This window comes from Haliaeetus albicilla, chromosome 13 (genome assembly GCF_947461875.1).
Source record: "Haliaeetus albicilla chromosome 13, bHalAlb1.1, whole genome shotgun sequence".
Taxonomy (NCBI): Eukaryota; Metazoa; Chordata; class Aves; order Accipitriformes; family Accipitridae; genus Haliaeetus; species Haliaeetus albicilla.
Genome location: NC_091495.1, coordinates 8,285,623 through 8,305,525, shown reverse-complemented (window position 1 = coordinate 8,305,525; position 19,903 = coordinate 8,285,623). Strand labels below are relative to the sequence as shown.

The following is a 19,903-nucleotide window of genomic DNA, read 5'->3' as shown; positions in this document are numbered from 1 at the left end:
ATTTTCCATTGCCGAGGCCTGAGGTGCCGCCCGAAGCCTAGCGGGCGGCAGGCAAACCCGCGGCTACCGCGGCGCCCGCCTGGGGCCACCCGCCGCGTCACGGTCATAGAGCGAGAGGGGGCCGGTGGGCGGCCGGGGTCGGCGGGCGGGCGGGCGGGCCCGGTGCGCCCCCGGCCCCGCTGGAACCGGCCGGCAGCGCGGGCGCCGCGCGGGGAGAGGAACAGGAGCCGTCGGCAGGGCTGGAAGTGATAGGTGGCTCCATAGCTCAGTGGTTAGAGCACTGGTCTTGTAAACCAGGGGTCGCGAGTTCGATCCTCGCTGGGGCCTCCCGAGCTTTTCCCCTCGTGGTTTTTTTTTTTTCCCTCTTTTCCCTCCTCTGGCCTAAGCGGGGAGTTTCGCTCCGCAGGCGCGGAGCCGAGGGGACCGGCGGTCTGCCGGCTGAAAGCCGCGGCAGCAGGGTGCTACTTTTTGCATCCCTAAACGGTGCGTCCAGAGGGTGGCGGTAGGAGACAAACGTAACATGGAAACTGCAAAGTGACGTCATTGGCTTGGCTCCCTCCCAGGCCAAGTCTAAGCCAGGCCGTGGCTCTGCCACGCAAACACACACACTTCCCTGGAAAAGAACATTTGAGGGTTGTTACCGCCCCACTTCCACCGTGGATAATGCAACCCCATGGTCCGCGCTGTCCCAATTCTCCTTGCAGCACCCCACTACAAATTAATTTCGCAGCACGCTCCACGTAGGAAGGAGCACCACTACTGCCGGGGCGTCCCACACCCCTCCAGCTCAGCTCTAAATCCACACTGCTCCCGGGGAAAAGAAAAGGCTCAGCCAGGGAGAGCAGCAGCCAGTAACCCTGCACCCAGCCCTTAACCTGCTCTCCAGGAGGACAGAATCCAACCTATGTTGTGTTAGGAGCCAGAAGACAGTTCAATCCAATTGCTCAGCTGTAACTAGGATGTTTGAGGGTTGCCTGGTTTCTGTTGCTTTGATTTTAAGGTTTGCTGAACATTTCCAGCCCTTACTGAATCCTTTGGAACCTGCAGGTGACCGTGATCCATACCATGAAAAAATACTGCTTAAAAAAAGTCTTAATTTCATTGTCTGAAAGACAACTACTCTTACAATATACTTTTCACTGCATTTCAGTTAAGGGGGGGCAGGAGGGAGAGGTCTATTTCATATTCTTAGATAAAAGACACTAGTCCTGAAAGTTTGATGCACTTGGATTTATTAGACAGTCATACACAGCCAAATCTTACCCACGAATGTCCATCAGAGACTCTCATAACTACTTGTGTCAGAAAAGGACATCACAGCAGGATTTGCAAAGAAAATAAGGCTGGTGCTGTTAAGGTTTAATAGAACATACATAGAAACTGCTAATGCTGACAGTAATGGAGGCATACCTGGGAGCACTGGCATAATGAGTGAGCCAATTCTCTTATTTGGTCATTATTCACAACATCTGTTTCACCATCTTATAAGTGACTTGCTGTTTCTGGGACATCACTGAGCTTCAAGAGCTGCTTCTTAATCTACTCTCATTCTTCCTCTTCTCCAGTTTTTCCTTAGCTAGTGCTGCTTTCTTTGGAAGAAGCTTCTTGGTTCTGGTTAGGTGGAAGCTCTTCTTTTTTGGCAAAGGTGGTGCTGGTGTAGTTCTGGAAATGTGTGCAACCTTCTCTTCCTGCTTTGGCTTGTGAGGTTTAGCCTCAGCTTTGATTTTCTGTCTCTTTTTACCAGATGGAGCTGGTTTCACTGTTGATGCTTTTATTTTGGTGGATGGGGTCTTTTTAGCTTTCCTAGAAGAAACTGTTGGGATGGCTGCAGTGGAAGTAGAAGATTTTTTCAGAGGCTTGGTTGTTGAAGGTTCATTAAGCAGCTCAAGGACAGTCTCTGAGGAAAAGTAATTAACATGGTTCAGCATCCCTGCTTTAAGGCAAAAGGCTAATTCAGAGATATGATTGATATAAACCCTTATTAGAGCTACAGTTAAGAAAAATAGCTGACATTCTGAAAGAAGAAATACACACTTTGTAAACCTCTTTCCTTCCATCAAAAGAGCCTTGGGTTTCTTGGAAATAAAATTTGTTTAGTTTTAGAAATTATGAATGTATGTTTAAGGAAAATAAGTTGAGACAGGATATGATGAAAGCTTGCACACTTCTTTGGCAGACTTAACAATATGAATTTTTCATGTTATACTAATATCTGGAAATCCCAGACAAGATAACCTCAACTCGCTAAGCACTGTTTCTACTCAATAATAATAAGTAACCCCTGCCCTAGTTGTATGGGACATAGGACAGAAAAAGGCCAGGAAAAAGGAAGATTGACTCCCCTAGATTCACAGAAAGGGGATTATTTGACTCAAGGAGCTTGTCACAGAGCCAAGGACAGGTGCTCAGGACTTCCCAGACCAAATCCAATACCTGAATCAAAACCATCAGTTCCCTTGTGATGCCCATTTACACTATTTACTTGGCAACTCTTAGGGGAAAAAAAAAAAAAAAAATCAGAGACTGGGATTAAGAAAAGGCATGGCACCTATTAGATGACAGAAGCACACATTAAATGTGACAAACTAACTTCAGGATTGCTCCTGCTCAATGCTTTAGTTTTTAAGACTACTGAAGATTTCAATCACATGCCTGTAAGATGGTTATATGTTTTGCTTCTCAGTAAAGTTAAAGCCTAACAACTTACTTGCACGTGGAACAAATGGTATCTGTTTGCTCTTAGTTTTCACTGGAACAGGCTTGTATTTACACTTCCCTGGTGGAGCTCTCCTTGAAAAACAGAAAGTGATATGCAGATATCTGAGAGATTGTTAAGGAAGTTTATTTATTCGAGAGGCACACATCAATCCCCTGTTGTCAATTGCCTCTGCTGGAAGAGGCATGAAAGCACTTCAGGCATCTAGAGTGCAATGTAGGTGGAATTTAAGAGGCTAACTCAGGGCTACAAGCCATAAAATCTTCATCTGAATAGCAATAGCAGCTGGAAGGCTGCAGCTTCTCTTCTACCACCCTTCTTTCTGGTCAACTTTCTGCCATCAGGCTGTTTGGACTGTCTTTATCCAGTATCAATAGCTGGTTTGTTTGTGTGTGGGATGCTGGCCTGCCTGCATGAACTTGTAGCCCACCACTAAATTCAAGGATGCTGATTAGGCATGTTCAGCTACATGTCCTGCTGCTAGAGGCACAGCACAGTGCTGGTTTTAGAAGCCTGGTGGATGCATTGGTTGAACTTCAGACTATCAGTCACTTTAGGTTGTCCTCACAATATTGGCTCATGCATCCCACCTTGAAGTGGGGGAGTCTCATTCATGCACATGTTTGTCAGCAACAGCGCTTTCCAGTCACCCATGGTGCAGTATAAGGATCTTTGTACATGCAGCCGAATACCCCCACACAGCCCCACAAAAGTTAGTGTGACCTTCAAAGAGTGCTGCTTCAGACACATAGTGCTGCAGCAAGAGGGGCGAGAAAGGAAAGGAACAGGCAAGGAGGGAGGAAGCAACAACCACAAAGAAAAAGTATCCGCAATCCTCTCCTGCCGTTCCCTGACAACTTCCCACAGTACCAAAAGCATCCAAAAAAACCCCAAAAAGCACATTTTCCCAGAGGTAAAGCTGTCACATGTTAAACGACAGGAAGGTGGGTACAAAGAAGAGCAACAGACCTGCATTTTCTGTTACCCACTAAGGGAACTGCTGTAGGACAAATAAGAACAGGCTCTTCCAATTTGGCATGCTTGACAGAGCAGAGCAAAGCATAACCTAAGGCATCACATTTTCTTGTTATTAGCATTCTTCAGACAGGGGCAACAGCCAAGTGCTTCTTCCATGCCATTTCAATTAAATAAAAAAAAAGGTTACTAAAGCAGGGTTGTTGGCATTGCTTGTGGGTTGTTGGTTTGGGGATTCTGGGGGGGGTCCATCCCCCTTCCCCCCCCCAATCTTTTAAAGCACCTTTTAACACCTCTTCCCTCCACTCCTGACTGAGGGGATTTGGTGCCAATCCAGGCGGAGGCACACCAGCCACTCTGCTGTCTCCAAGAGCACTGCTGGAGAGGCAAGCTGAAGTGGGTACATGGCGCACTGCTGCCCTCGGTTTTCCTGGGAGGTTCCTAGGCAAGTCTGAGTTGCCATCAGGTAGATGGCAGTGGCCCTGCCGACAGTTTGAAGCAGGCATTTGTGCAGCTTGCTGCCCTTGCCAGGGTGCTTGCTGAAGTGCAGGAAGCAGGGAGTGCGTGGGCTGCACAGACTGGGACTGCACCCATCAGAGGAGCTAGTTATCCCAGCCACCGCTCACAGTGAGACAGAAACCAAAGAATCCTATAAACAGCATTAAAATGCAGAGGAGAAAGGACAAATCTCCACTCATGATACAATCAGGAGGAGGCCAGAGTACAACCTGGGATCTAGGGGTGTTAAGACTCTCTGCTGCAGGGCCAAGCAAGCTCAGCCTCCGGAGGAGCAGTCACTGCTTTGCAAACTTGTCCGGGGTATGCAAGTTCTTAAGTAAACAGACAAGAGCAAAGCTGAGCAGAGCAGCCTCCAGGCTAAGGTAAATAAGGGGAACCAGAAAATACAAGAATAAATTCCGAAGAGCCAAGGGAATAAGTGCCTGGTCCTGCTCCAGAAATGATGGATATGAAGCTCCAAAAACACAGGGAAGAGCTGGCTTCTTTCCAGAAAGCCCTTCTGAGCAGTGAAACCATTGCACTCCTGGCAGGGACTTGCTGCCCCCCATGGAGTCATCATGACACGGTGCATTACTGCACACCAGTCCTCAGGGCAGGCAACCTCCTGGAAAGCTCCCGCATGCTGCTTGTGAAACAGAAAGCTGCATTTCTCCCTTTACAGTGGGAAAGAGGAGAGGATTTATCATCCTGATAGTCTTCGTGATGCATTAAGGAGTGGCATTGGGACTGCAGGGCTTTTTCATGAAATAGAGCATGCTCAAGCTCTCAATGTTTATGCTAGCTCACAATTTTTTTTATTTTATTTTTTTATTTTTTATTTTTTAAGTTTTAAGTGTTACATTTTGGTCAGCCACAGTTAATGCAGTTCAAAAGCTTCCTGGCAGATAAGCTGTTAAAGGCAGGAGTCCCCTCAAGTAGTTACAGCAAGTAAAACACTCAAGTTCTTATTCCCATCACCTTGGTACAGAGCTTGAGTTAGCGATCTAGCTTTGGATTTAACTCCCCAAGAAAACATAACTTGTTTTCTTCATTTTGTTAGTGTCCAAGATCTCAGCAACAGCACAGATGCCTTAGAACTGTATCTACTTTACAGGGTGATTTGTAACTCATTTAATACTTTTTAGCAAGATCCAAAAGCTTGGGATGGGAAAAAGTTACATAAGCATGCTTATTATTGTAAAACCAGACTTTAACAGGGATAACTGCTTAATGGGGAAAAAACATTTTGCTTGGACAAACTCAGGTTCAGGCTCTAATTATTATTTGAATACTGCACAAACCACCAGGATTCACTGTTCTTTGTGAAGAAAACTAAACTGTGGACTGCAATTTATTTATTTATATGAAAGTGCATCACAGATATTTGACGTCATGACCCTGGAGGATATGGACTGTCATTTTTTAAACACCACAGTGCTATACTTCAAATATGCAGCCAAGGAGACATTATTTTGATCCTTACTGTCCCAGACCTTTAAGGTATCTGAACCCTGTCTATTTCTGGGTGCACAGATATGATGAGTGAAGATTAAATTTGCTAAAACTGATTAAAGGTGCACCAGATGTATGGTGGGTGAACAAAAAGCAAGAACTGGGTGTGGAGAGAGATCAGTGAGATTCGTATCAGTAGTACTTAGCATTCTGTCTCCTGTGATAGCTGGAGAACATGTGCTCATTACAGAAGAATTTAGCATGGAAAAACATCTTTAATTACTAACCTTGCAGGATCAATAAACTTGTATAGTGATCCATGTGGTGCATAGGCACTAGGATAAGAAGTAGACATAAAATACAGCTCACCTAGATGAAAGTGAAGAAAGAAAACCAGTGTTAGATTCAAGTTCCCAAGCTGAATCCCAGTTCTGCATTTCCCTGTCTTTCCTGGCTCTTCACTAATTCACATGCTCAGAAAAGAAAACCCCTTCAGTTGCTCCCTCAGTGGTGCCTTACTTCCAAGAAGCGGGCTTTGGTCTCTCCCTGGCCTGTGCAGGTGGACTTCCAGGGACACCAAATGATCTCTTGGTTGCAGCAGGGTTCCACACAGAACCAGCAGCTCTCAGTCAAGCACAGTGCCTGAGCAGGACTGTCATTACCTCATGTCAGTGTCCCTCCAAAAGTTTACTTCCCTCTGTATAAACGTGTATTTTTTAAACTTGTTTGTACCAAAGCAGAAGCCAGAAGCTACAAATAGAGGGGAAGACCACACAACAAATATTTAGCCATCTCATAGTCATACCAAAAACATCCAACAAGAGCTAAATTGGTTAATCCACAGAAGACAGAAGCTTCTTATTCTTGTGTGGTTGCTGAGGAGAGCAACTATTCCTCATGCCTTCTCTTCAGCACCTACTAGAACAATACTCAGGCAAATTATAGTAGCCTGCAAAAGAGGCAAAACTGTTGTCTTTCAAATTACATGACAACACCATATTGGTTTCTAAAAGAACAACCAGTAGAAGAGACTTTTAACATCCACTCATTCCACATGTTAGAACAGTTAAAAATTGTAGACATTTCACAACAAAGCCTGCATATCCCTGCATCTTTGACAGAATATGCTAGCCAGGTGGTCTAGGATCCTTTCATTACAAGCAAATCTCTTTTCTGCTGAATCATGAAGCATCAGAGCTCACTAAAACACATCTGTGTTCTCAGAAAACTTGCAACCACTTTTTGTATTACATAGCTCTCTGTCAGGAGACTGTACAAAAGTGAATGAAGTATGCATTAGTACTTTCACCTTGGTGAGAATCTGGTCTTTGTGACCATAGCAATAATCCTATGCACTGAGACATTTCCACTAAATTTTAAAATGAGTGGCTCTCCTCATCCCCGAATAAAGCCTTGGTCTATAATTCACAGTGTGAAGTGCTGTTGTGAATAAGACTGAGGAATTTATACTAATGAAGTGGGGGAAATTCAGATAAGCTGTAAGAACTCAAGCAAGAATGAGCTGTTACAATGAAAGAACAAACTGCATTGATACAGTCTTTTCATTAATGAAACAGTATAAACAAATGACAAAAGGACAGGGGAAGGCTGAAACAAACAGGAGTTCAAACTCCTTAGAGAACCTGGAGCATTCAGACTGCAAGTTCACCTGAGAATCTGTCTCCCGAGCTCTCCATCAAACCTGTCTGCAATAGCCTCACAGGGCAGGAAACCTCTCTGAACCACATACCAACCCTACCTGCCATGCTGAGATAGCCACAAACCTGTTTTGCAGTGCCCGCTCTCTAGTATCATGAGGAACAACATAATTTTACACATTTGCCCTACAATATAGAACCGACAGTACAGTTTCCAATAAAGGTATGGCTACCATGATACCCACCTGCTTCATCCTCAGCAAATGAGATGATGAATTTGCTGTAAGAACTGATCATTCCAGGGAAAGCACAAGCTCTTGCGCTGCCAATGCAGATATCTTGCTTCTTCCACTTATTTGTCTTCTTATCTTCCTGTAAAGCCATAAGTCGACTAGATGAAAAATAAAACCCTGTGTTTTATGTTTCCATTATCAAGATTAGTTCCTGTCAAAATCATGCATTACTAAAAAAAAGTCAGTGAGGACCCCAACTGTTGACTGGCTTTAATGGTTGTCTTTTGGAAACATAGACCTGAACAAAAACAAACATATCCTAAGGACTCTAAATTGGAGGAAGTGTACATTCCAACCAAAATGTTGTTACAGCAGTCAGACAGAGCACTTAATCTAATATACAGACATCCGAGATTCTCATTTGCTCTAGCTCAAAAGGTTTTGGGATGCTCCAATATGCTTATTGCCCCACATAAGGCAAATGTAGGTACAGAATGGGAACTGCAGAGAAAAATTTAGTCTCACCCATTCATGAAATCACCAAAAATATAAAGGCCGTTCAAGTTGGGCGATTCACATCCTCTGTATACATAACCTCCAGTGACTGACTTCCCCACATTGCGGCCGTATGCAAATATTGGAAGAATGTCATCTGTAAACACAGAAAAATTAAAAAGTGAGAAAATTTACATCCAGAGAGCATCAAAAAGTAATTGCTCAATGACACTAGCAAGCACAAAAGTGACTAGAAGAAGCACTACAGTTGAACAAACAGCATAGTTAAATTTCAGTGGGAATTCAGTAATTTACTCCAGAACAGACCCAGGGGCTTTAAAGAGTTCTCTATGTAGTTACTTATCAAGGCTTAGTCATTACAATCTTCCATAACACATAGGACCAAGATTCTCTGCATCAAGCAAGCAATGCAGAAAGGTATCAGCCTGCAGGAAGTATTATTTTACAGGTTTGTGATTGCATCAATCATTTTAGCAGGGATTGTCTTTACAAATTCCAGTATTTTTAGAGAAGGGAGTAAGATCAAACAATTGCAAGTTAACATCTCCATAGGTTTGCTGACATTCTCAGCACAGAACATGCATAAGTGTGCTACCTCCATTCAATGTCATGAGACTTATAAAGACTTTGCCTCTAGCAATGTTAAAATTGAATTCAGCCCTTTCTCAGGTTGAATATCAGATCCCACAGAATTTTAGTCTTGTCCTCACTTTTTTCCCCTGGATCAAGTAGCTTGTCTTTAGTCTTTAGCGATAAGGATAAAGATGGCAAATGTAGTTCATTAAAAACCATAGATTAACAGCAAAATCTAATTCAGTTCTGTTGTCAATTGACCATTAGGCCATTAAAAACCAAACAAATAAATAAAATACTTGAGCCATGCGGGTACCAGCATAGCAGAGGAGAAATGTTGATAACACATACTCCACACTTGCCTGCTCATACAAATGTTTCAGAAACATCTACGTGAGCTTGAGACCAGGTGCTTTCTTCCAACAGCTTAAGGAACATTATAATAATACCCAGTTCTTCTCCCATACTTTCCAAAGAGCACCAATATCTAATCTTTTTTAAAGGCAGCAAGTGAGTTTGTCCATCACACCCACAGTCAGACCCAGAGCACAGCTATTGGGTGTTCTGTTGCAGCATCCCGCTTGCTCAGGACACGCTGCCTCTTCCACAAGATTTGTTCAGGGTCTCAGCGTCAGCCTCGTCTATTCTCCTTAGCCATAGCCATGGCTCAGAGCTTCTGAAGAAAACACAATATTGCTTTTCTACTTAAACCCAATCCATTACTTTCCTGACTTCACTGGGAAAACTCTGTCTGCAAAAGGCATAGGCTTTGACCCTAAACACCTTGTCCAGTGCAGTGCATGGCAGGGAATTCCCTGAATAAGCAGGGCATCATTTCATACCAACACTGCAGGTCTGTGGAGAAGGGGTTTCTGCTCTTAAGTAGTAAACAATCTCCATTTAACACACAACACTGGATTATTTAGCTTCACTGGAAAACTGGTGCTATAGTCAACTGGATACATGTGTATAAAAGTAATCTTCTATAAGAAACTTATTCCTTACCCAAAGAGGAATTGTGGCAAAGCTTTGTGTCATAGCATTCAAATCCCTCCTTTGCTCTCCAGCCGTAGTTCCTTCCTTTAACAATGATGTCGATTTCTTCAAACCTGTTCTGCCCAACATCCCCACAGAATATCCTCCCTCTTCCCTTTTTCGTGACAGGGTCCCCTCTGTCAACTGCACAGCGCCACATATTCCTGACCCCATAAGCATAAACCTCAGGGCGGGCCTTGGGATCAGACACAAATGGATTATCAGGAGGGATGCGATAAGGCTTTCCATCAGGGCTTTTTCCATCCACATCAATCCTCAAGACTTTCCCCAACAAAGTACTCCTATAGCGGACGACAGAAAAAGAAACCCCAGCATGAGAGCCAACTGAAAACACAAACAATTCTCTTTCTCTTCCCCCTTTCCAAAGGAAAAGTTATCTGCCCAAAAGAAATAAGCCAGCGGCTGGTATGCCTCGCAACCTGTTCAAGTCACAGAAGACTCTCCCCTCTCTAATGAACTTGGGTTCCCTCAGTTTTCAAAATGTAAAATTTTAATATTTGAAATACCACATCAGACAGACTTACAGATGCACAAACACTTTCAGGAAGCACTCTCACTTTATTCTCCCACATTGTCTCATTTCCAAACCTTGTATCTTGGTGAACAAGCTCAAAGCTTTCACCTGCCCTCCTACTTACTTGTTCTGAGCATTCCCAAATTTTCCAAAAGGGTCTCCAGCTTTCCCTCCATCCCCTGTGAATAGATACATATAGCCATCCACACTGAAGAGCAGCTGCCCACCATTATGATTTGCAGCTGGTTCCTCAAGCTCCAGAAGATTCCTTTAAAAAAAAAAAAGGAAGTCCAGATGTAGCTACTGGGAAGGACTGGACATTCAGGTAGGCTGCAGAAATATTGCATCACTTCTACAGAAAAAAGCAAGATTTCCCAGCTGTACAGACCTGTCAGCTTTGTCAAATACGGTGCTGAGTTCCATCATGTCTCCTGTGACCTGCAGCATAAGGCTGTCCACCTACCTTACAGCAGAGCTCCTTTCAGTATGGCATCCCTTGAGGAAGAGTGTTTCCCATGAGCCATGCAGAACCATGGCTGCCCCATGCACTACAGCTTTGGCCTGCACTGCATTAACACCTCTTGTGCTACAGAGCTCACCCACCATGAGCACAGGAGTATCGCAACTCATCTGAAAACAGAACTGCAAATACATTGTGTGTTCTTCTGCAGGGAACACTTGTTGCCCTTTAAACTTTGATTGTGCCAGGTGGGTTCTCCTTTCTTATATGAAAAACAGTTGGTGAATTTGAGGGCTTCAGAAGCATCTTATTTTCTCTAGAGTTTCACAGTCACCATAAGTCCACTATTAACAAATTTTTCTCCATAACTGAGAATTAGCTTTTTATCTTAGCAGGGGGATGGGGCAGGTGCACACATGTCAGATCAAATGAATGTATAGTATTGTCGTGAAGCACCCCTGTTCAAAACACTTTTAGGGCAGATGTTAATTCCACAGTAGGCTTAAGGCTATTACTGCTCTTTAGAAGACAAGAATACAAGGTGGAGAGAGAAGACGACCTGAAAGCCTAGATCCTGGGTCCTCTTTTCAGTTGTGTTTCTAGTATGCTGTGTGACCTTGAGCCAACCTGTCTCTGGTAGCTTCATAGCAGGCCAGTCACCCACCTGAACCAGGGTGACTGGGAATGTGCAGGTTCTGCAAGGAGGTTGGACAGGGACAGAGAAAAATCATTTCTCATCGTGGCATGCAGTAGCATTCAAGATGAACTTTACCTTTCTGAGCGTGGATCAGCTTTGTTGGCATCAGATGCCAAAACCTTCAATTCACTGATCCTGATCTTTTCCACTCTGTTCTTATCCATGTATGAGTAATAGATATAAAACTTCCTATTGTACTTGTACTTGGGGTGGAAAGCCATCCCCAGAAAGCCCCTCTCATCCCCTATCCACGGCGTAGCCAGCACTGTACTTCTAATATCCAGAAAAGGCTCCTCCAGTCGGCTGCCATCAGGTAGGTAGACCCAGATCACGCCCACCTGCTCAGCTACAAATATGCGGTGGGTACGGTCATTCGCATGCACCATGAGCACCGGGTTCCTCAGGCCATTGGCAACCTCAGTCAGACAGAGCTGAAGGCAGCCTTTGTGGTCCTCCATCACTGAGCCCAGGTTGCGGTTGAGGGCTGTGTTCTTCAGCACATTGGGGAAGCAGTAGTCCTCATCGTGTAGGTGAAGGAGGTTGCAAAAGCGCGTCTTGTTTGTCTTGCAGCATTCTTGGATGTGCTTATCATTCGTCAGCAGACTGATGGTGGAGTAGCAGTTGAAATGAAACTCAGAACAGTAGTCAAAACAAAGTCCTGGGAGGTTTCTTAGAGGCGTCCAAGGGTTTTCTGCATCATAGAGATGTGCAGCATATGGAGAACATTCCTAGAAAGTAGAAGAAACTAAATATCTGGCTGTGTACATGCATCCAGAAGTCAAGACACCTTCATGGAAGCAAACAAGTTAATAAAATGAAAAAAATTAGTAAGGCAGAGAACATGAGTCATCTTTGAAGTGGAGTAGTAGAAAGTCACTCAGAATATGGCCAAAGGGGATTCAGAGGTCAGTAGCAGTTTCCTTTACCAAAGCACAATCAGCTGCACCTAAATTATTCTCAACAAAAGTATATCTATGGAGGCTGTGGATTCTCCACTACTAGAGGGTTTTAAGGAAGTGACAGGCTACATTTTAAACTAGGTACTTTGTAACCTGTTCTTAACAGGTTGAGAGAAGAATATGTTAACTCCCTCGCTGCAGCAGCCCTTTGCACTATGGAGAACATTACTTCAGACTTCTCCAGACCAGCAGTCCCAAATCTGGGCACGCCTTTCACATCAGCCAGCATCACTGCCTTTTCCAGATACATTTAAGATTTTACTTTGTTAAGCCATTTAAGCCCATACCTAGGTCTAATCAAGTGTTAGGAAAGAAAGAAGACAAAACAGGTACAGGTTCACTCACACCTTCAACACTGTGCACAGCTCTGGTCCCCCTTCCCAAAAGCAACATGGGGAACAAATCCACAAGGACAGTCAAAGGACAGTGAAGAGCCACAAGGACAGTAAAATATACAGAACAGCTAGGTAAGGTGGGACTGAGCAGTCTTGCAGATTGGTGATTGGAGTAGGGTAACAGCCTGACAGAGGTGTGTGAATATCACCAGTGACATCAAGAAGATGGGTGGGGCTCCCTTTCCCCCAGAAGAAAAATGAAGGAACATTAGATAAAGCTACTAGGAGCCAGGTTAAAAAATGGTCAAACTCCGCCAGAAGAAACTGTAGGTGCTAAAGATGTATATTGGTTAAATATACAGGCTAAATTAATCTTTGGTCTGATGCTGTACAACTTCAGTTATGTTCTTGCACGCATAATATCACTGAAGCAGACTATAGCTGAGATTTAAAACTGATCCAAATAAGTAAATATCACCTTATGCAATTCATGTAGCTACCATTGAGGCTATATGCGATCTCCAGGAAAAAAAATACTTCAGGCAACATTTTCAAGTGTTACTATGTAAAATTATGTTGCTTCAAATATCATTAAGTTTTTAGGTGTGCAAAATATAGCTTAAATACTAAAAATCAGACATTGTGTTTGAATTTGTACCTAAATTTAAACTCCTCATCTTGCAAAAATTCTGGGCCAGAACATCTATAAAATTTTTCCATTAAAATCCCACCTCTATTTTAATCAGCACAAAGTTGCAGAAGTTAAAACAGAAGCTGCTAAATTCTACAGAAAGATTATTTTACTGGTTTTCATGGCAGCAACCTGAAACAGTCTATCCCGAGTTTTTACTGGGCACATATGTAGGAAGATAAGTACGTAGTCAAAGAATGAAGAACTACTACATTAGTATATTTTCTGCCTCATTAAACAAGTTTGCTTCACTAAACAATTCATTAAACAAATCTGGGGCAGTTATACAAGCACCGACTTTTTTTTTTTTAATGCAAGTAGCAGCCTTTCCAGGATATTTAATGTGAAAGCTACAGATCCTCATTCCAAACTTAGCATAGCAAACTGTTTCCTTTGTTCACAGAACAGCCTGAGGGCTTTTGGCCATCTTGTGAACAGATATGACTTGAAAGCAGTAAAGCCCTTTCAACTCTTGGATAGTGTAGAAAGTTTCTCACTTTTCATTGCTGCCATTTGGTTATCAAGCTGCACAGAATGAGCTGGTTTCTGTTGCTTCTGCATTGCAGCTGTAAGGAACCTCTCTCCTCTTCCCAAATCAGAGGTCCCCAGCCTGCAAAGGGGAGCCAAGTCCCCTACGCCTGTCCACATGGCCTGACCCCGGCCCTAGATAGCAGAACCACACTATTTTTCCATGTTTAAGGTCTTCCCAGAATGAGGAAGGCCACCATTAGACCCTGAGTGCCATCCCCAAAAACCAAAGCTTCAGGTAAGTGTCTTTCTGTTCTCACCTTCTTGAAGGTGAGCAGCTTTGGTGCAGGGATTCAACACTTGGCTGGCATGTTCCTCCCTTGATGCTTAGAGTCCGTTAATCATTGCTCACCCCCTCTTTCACCAGTATACACTCACACCCCCCGAATATATTGAGTTTCTAGTTATATCATAGTTTTTGCAAAATGTGGTGCTGATCTCAAGTGACTAGGAGACAAGAAGAGGTGACAGCCTGATAAGGTGTCACCAAGGAAAGGTGGGGGAGATTAGGCAGCCTAACCTGTGTGGCATTTTGAGTCCTGCAAAGCTCCCTCATTCCCACTAAAATGCAGCTGCAGCTGGCTCACCACTCCATTGTGCGCAAGTCATTTGCAGTCTAAAGCTCCTCTCAATTCTGTTCTGAAGTGATTACTTTATAAACACCTTTGAAAACATTTCTAATTTCTCTCAATAAGCGGGAACAGAGTCCAGCTCCCAGACCAGCAATCTGAAAAGAAAAAGACAAAACCAGCTTCCTCTGAAGCAAGGCATATTCTGACTGCCTCCGAGCTCCATCAATTCTGTTCTGCCAACAGTCTGCAGTTTAAGGGTCTCCTACAGTTCATCCTCCTAATAAGCATAGCCCTGAGCAGTTGCCATGCTTTCCCAGCTGTTGGGCTTCCCATACAGTGTTTGCCTGGCAAACACCACCTGCAGCACACAGAGCCAGCAAGACACACAAGGTGGAGGCCATTCCTCAGGATCTACGTAAACTCCCAGGATTAGGTGGCCTTGCAGTCACTGTTGGTTGTCTGCTTTCATTTCACTCAAGCGTGCATGAAACAACACAATTAATCCCACTACTTTATAGAGCAGAAGAAGCAGAAGCTGCTAAGATCAAGTGGATACTTCTTGCTGTTTTGTAATAGTTTTTCTGCAAAAAGTGTGCATTCAGCAATCAAGTCAGGCCTCAGATTAAAACTGGCTTAAAAAGCACATTGCTTTCCCTACACTAGCTCCTATCCCATAGTAATATCATGGCTTTCAAATCAGCTTGAACAAGGCTTAATTGGCTTTTTTTGTTTTTTAAGCCTTTCCAGTAGTAGGTTTCTGAATAGAGAAACATCCTCTCAGCCATCAGCCAAACAGCTGTTACTAGCACACGTAGCAAGGTTTGCATCCAGGGAGTTTTTATAGCCATGCAACTTGCAGAACACCTCCTTATGAACATTACAGGCAGTTTTCAGTTTCATATTCAGTTTTTAAGCTAAATCCTAGAACAGCTCAGCTGAGGGTCAGACTCTAAACCTACAAATGCTTAGAACAAGTGTAGCAAGCAAAAATAGACCCAGATCTTGCCAGATGCAAACTGAAGCAGCTCTACCAGCAGAGCCAGATTGCTTTAGATGCTTCTTCTAGCCTGTTAGTTCGCAAGAGAAACATATCTGGTTTAGAGTGACAGCAGGAAATCCATGAACCAAGAACACATCCCCTTCTAATCTTCTTCTATCCATTAAACACACAGCTCTACTGCCAAGGTAAGGTGCACTCCATGGCATCCTTCTTGGGCTCTGCGGGACCAGCGAGACTGCTGCAGTCGCCAAAAGCAGCTTCCTCTGTGTAATGCTCAGCACTACTCATTACCACACCAGGAAGGGTAGGGGGGGAGGGAAAAAGTTGTCTATTTTTTTTTTTACAGACTGCTGGTTTTGACGCCGAAGGAATACCTGAGTGAATGAGCTGCTTTGTTACAACACATCACTACTACTATGATCTCCCCCAAAGATGTGAAATAATGCTGTTCTCACTAAATTAGAGTGGCTACTAATTCACGTTTATCCATAAGCACCTACACTTCTTCACTGAATTTGTTTTAGTGAAAAGACAAAAGCTAATAATATTATTTTGTCTACCATTGCTTCTGAGACTAATCTTTACGTCCCAAGTTCCATACAAATAATATCAATAAAAGCACTTGTTAGCAGCAGTAGTTTATCTGAAGTCCCACCATACACAGCAGAAATAGAATTTGCACAATTACAACCTGATCACATATATGCATCTGTCTCTTTGTATTTGATGTGGCACTAAGTACATGTCAACATTTCACAGTTAGTGACTACAAACTATCAGGATACTACGGAGGTGGTAGGCTGGAAACATCATCATTTTCCACCCTTCCACACAAGATCATCATTAACAATTTGATCCAGCAAAGCAACATCACTAAAGCAAAAACATTTGGTAGATCTTTGCTCCTCCACTAATTCAACAGCCAAATAATATTTGCCGGAGAACCCAACCTCATTTCAATGGTTGTCATCAATTTGAACAGGAAGAGCAATACAACGCAATCACAAGCTCCTCCCCAAAGATTTAACAGCAATCTTACTCTAAAAGATATGAGAAGAGTAATAGCTTATTACTTTGAATATCTATAAGACAATATAAGGGTGGTGGTGGGGTTTGCTACAAAATACACTTATAACAATTGCAAAATTAAATTATGCCCTGCAGAATGAGCAATCAAAGAAGCAAGAGTAATTTTTATAGTGTTTTTTTCTACCTGCAACACATAGAAGAATCTTCGTAACACCAACACTGGTAGTTCTGCTAGGACCTGTAAACACACCTTTTTCTGGTTTACCAACTGTAAAAGAACAAACAACCCTGATGCTACCTTTTTCAGCCCTGGTGCTGAAGGCATATTCCACCGGCCCCAAGGAGATGCCAGAATCTTGCCAGCATCCAAAAAAAGAGTGGAAACATTTTGGTACACAGATAATATTTTAGAGCTAAGGAAGTATTAACTAGAAGAGTATTATATGTTCTTAGTAAGATTAAGTGCGTCTTTTGGCTGCTTTGTGTTTTGGCATGCAGTAAGTCCAGCTTTGCATGACTAACAGTTGTTAAAAAGGTAGGTCAGTTCTGCCCTCTAATTACAGGGAGGCAGGGGAGCTCAGGAAGAACAGTGCCTTTGGTCTTTTCTTACTGCACAATGCCTGTTTCCATGAGCCAGGTGGACAGCAGGGAGATAGCACTGATGGAAATGCACGACTGAAGCCTCGGGACATTGCAGCAGCTGTGTGAAACCACTGCCTATTAAATTTTGTTCTACTTTAACAACCACACCATTTGGAGCATCCTCAGCAGGAATACAATCAAAACACATCCTTCATGCAGTGCAGGAATCTAAACACTTTGCCTGGTAATTCCCATATCATTTGATCCTGTAGAATTTGTAATCCAGCACCTAGTAGGTGCAAGCAGAAAAATATTGATCTGTAACTCTTCCCTTCGTTATGAGAAAATTAGCAGACCAGCAGGATTCCAATTGTCATCCGTGTTGGGCAATGCTTTCATAAATCATTATTCCTAGCAAACGTCACTATATATTGCCAGATACCACAAAGTAATGCACCTTACACAAAGCACTTTGCAAAATGCATGCTGAGGATTAGGTACCATTACCCTTGTCAGCCCACTTTTCTCCTGCTCCCATGCCTCTCTTCACAGCAACACAGCTAGCTGTAAGAGGCTATCAGAACCACAGTTGACCCCCAAGTCAGCCCAAAGCACAAGATACAGGTACTATTTTTCTGCCCTACCTGACACAGGATATCTTTGATATACCTTCCACACAGCTTATGCCCCCGGGGATCAATATAATCCATGATATCCCAGTATTTTGCTGCAATGCCGTTGTCTCTCTCCTGATCGCAGCAGCCAAAATTTTCATAGGCAGAGCAGAACTCCAAGTGAAAAGGGGGCTGGAAAGGCGGCCTGTAATCCAGACACTGAGGATGCCCTAGCAGACCGCCTATCAGGCACAACAAGGAGAGGCAAAGAAAGACATGTGGGCAAGAAAAGTAAACTCCAGAGCTGCTGCTGCTCCTTCCACTGCATGGCCAAATATTCACTTCCTTCAGTGTAGGTTTCTTGAGGTCAGATATATAGAAATCCTGGACTTCTTTATAGTATGGTTCATTCATCATCTCTGTTTTATTAATTACAGCCACAGAGCTTAGCATTCACTCAGGTTTGCTTACATTCTCTCCCCCTTTTTCTCTCTGAAGTTTACTACTTGGCAGGAGAGAAACCCTCTGGGCTGTCTCTTTGGTATTTCACACGTCACATAGCTGAACCCTCCCCTCCAGACATTTCTCATGCCCCTAGAAACACTCACAAATCTAATACTTACATCTTAGTTTAAATTGGCTGAGAAATCCTTCACCAAGAAATATGAATAGCAAAAATATGAAATATAATACCTATATATGGAACCTGATAATCTCTCCCCATTTACAAAACAAGTGAATAATTTTTGATTGCTAAATACCATTTTACTCAGCCTTTAAAATACACCAAACTTGGGTCTGGTTTCATAAAGACTGAACAGAGATCATAAAATAGAACCAAATTAAGGCAGCATTTAACCATAGGTACAAATAATTTCAGGACAAAGAGTTTTACAGCAATATTGCTGTAACCACAAATCCAGGTATACATTCAGGGTTCAAATGAGAAGAAATTCGGAAAGAGTAAAGGAGAAAACACACATTTAAGGCATCAGCACAACCTGAAGTCAACTGTGATATGCTGTGGTAACCCTGTACTTAAGCTAATTATTTTAGTGGTTTTCATCCCAGCTGACATTAAACTGATTTAAAGATACATGAGATTTTTGCCCACTTTTCCCTCTGGTGAAGAATGCATGAGCAAGCCCTCTAGTTAGTGAAGTACAGCATCAGCTGTGTGTGCAGGCATATCATGTTTGTACACATTGTACTCAGCCTGTGTCTCTGAGAATTACACTTCCCTAACTCCCCTCTTCCACAAGGAGACTGAAAGCACTTTAGTCACAAACTCCTTTATCACTTCACCAAAACCAAATGTTTTCCTTTCATGTACACATCACTACTCATAACGCAACAAACCCACACGCACCCAGACCACGCATTACCACTGTGCTGCATGCATCAAGGCATGGGTTCAAGATCAGCAGCACACCAAGAGCCCAAGTGATCCAGTGAAGAAGAGTAAGTCATGCTTTACCTTGCAGCTGCAGGAGTGATCAGCCAGTCTGATGCTGTTAGGAAGAGGCTTTACCATGCACCCGCTCAATAGACATTTCCATACAACAGAGCTTATTAGACAGCAAGGCTTTGTGATCTGTTCTATTGCTTCTGAAACATCAGTGAGAAACAAAGCAATTATAAAAAAGCAATTAGATATTTCTCCTCCCCACAAATCCTAGGAGAAACTATTACAGCTAATGCACAGATACCCTTTGTGCTGTTTCTAGCAGCTTCCTACTTACTGCTTTACCTCCATGGGATGCAGGCAGAGTACAGAAAGGGAAGCTGCAGGGATAATCTCATGTATAGGGACACCTCCACTCATCCCAAACTCTTCCCTCTCTCCCCACACATCATAATTTACTCTCAGGACCCATCTGTATGTAGCTCATGGAGAAGTTAAAGCTCCCAGTCCTAGCTTCTCAAAACAACCACCAGTATAACATGACAGCTGAGAGTACTCTTGAGGTTATGGATCTCCTCAGAGTCTTTATTGGGAAATGGTTGTTTTAAAAAAAACTCTGAGTTTTTAACCTTCACCTGTTTTTGCTGTGGCTCTAACTTGTAGCACCTTGACTGTCCAGCAGCCTGTCAATAATCTTCTCTGCTTAGGCTTCAATGGACTGGAAACACACCAAGCACAAGATTCAGCACTGTCATGAGATAAAGCATTTTAAATCCAAGTCTTTAAATCTGCTGAAGTATCAGCTTATCTCAGTTATTGCTCTCATACATTGCAGACAAT

The 19,903-nt window shown here is 43.2% G+C and overlaps 1 protein-coding gene and 1 non-coding gene across 2 annotated transcripts; one reads left to right on the top strand and one right to left on the bottom strand.

The window, feature by feature from the left end:
* Positions 1-254: 254 nt before the first annotated feature.
* Positions 255-327, top strand: TRNAT-UGU (transfer RNA threonine (anticodon UGU)). Its single transcript has one exon. It is a non-coding gene; the product is annotated as a tRNA-Thr (tRNA).
* An 899-nt stretch (positions 328-1,226) lies between these two features.
* HHIPL2 (HHIP like 2) lies at positions 1,227-19,903 on the bottom strand. The gene is made up of 9 exons (XM_009919983.2): positions 17,689-19,903; positions 11,424-12,076; positions 10,316-10,459; positions 9,627-9,958; positions 8,058-8,184; positions 7,545-7,690; positions 5,929-6,010; positions 2,708-2,790; positions 1,227-1,897 (listed from the first exon to the last, which is right to left on the bottom strand). The coding sequence occupies exons 1-9, from the start codon at positions 18,109-18,111 to the stop codon at positions 1,521-1,523; spliced, it is 2,367 nt and encodes a 788-aa protein (XP_009918285.2). The 5' UTR covers positions 18,112-19,903; the 3' UTR covers positions 1,227-1,520.

Excerpts from the sequence above, each read along its gene's own strand:
- HHIPL2 (XM_009919983.2), bottom strand. The coding sequence starts at position 18,111 with ATGCTAAGCTCTGTGGCTGTAATTAATAAAACAGAGATGATGAATGAA. Across the intron at positions 10,460-11,423 it reads GCTGATCCACGCTCAGAAAG|GAATCTTCTGGAGCTTGAGG; the intron begins GTAAAGTTCATC and ends TTTTTTTTAAAG. Across the intron at positions 9,959-10,315 it reads TTTGGGAATGCTCAGAACAA|GAGTACTTTGTTGGGGAAAG; the intron begins GTAAGTAGGAGG and ends CGTCCGCTATAG.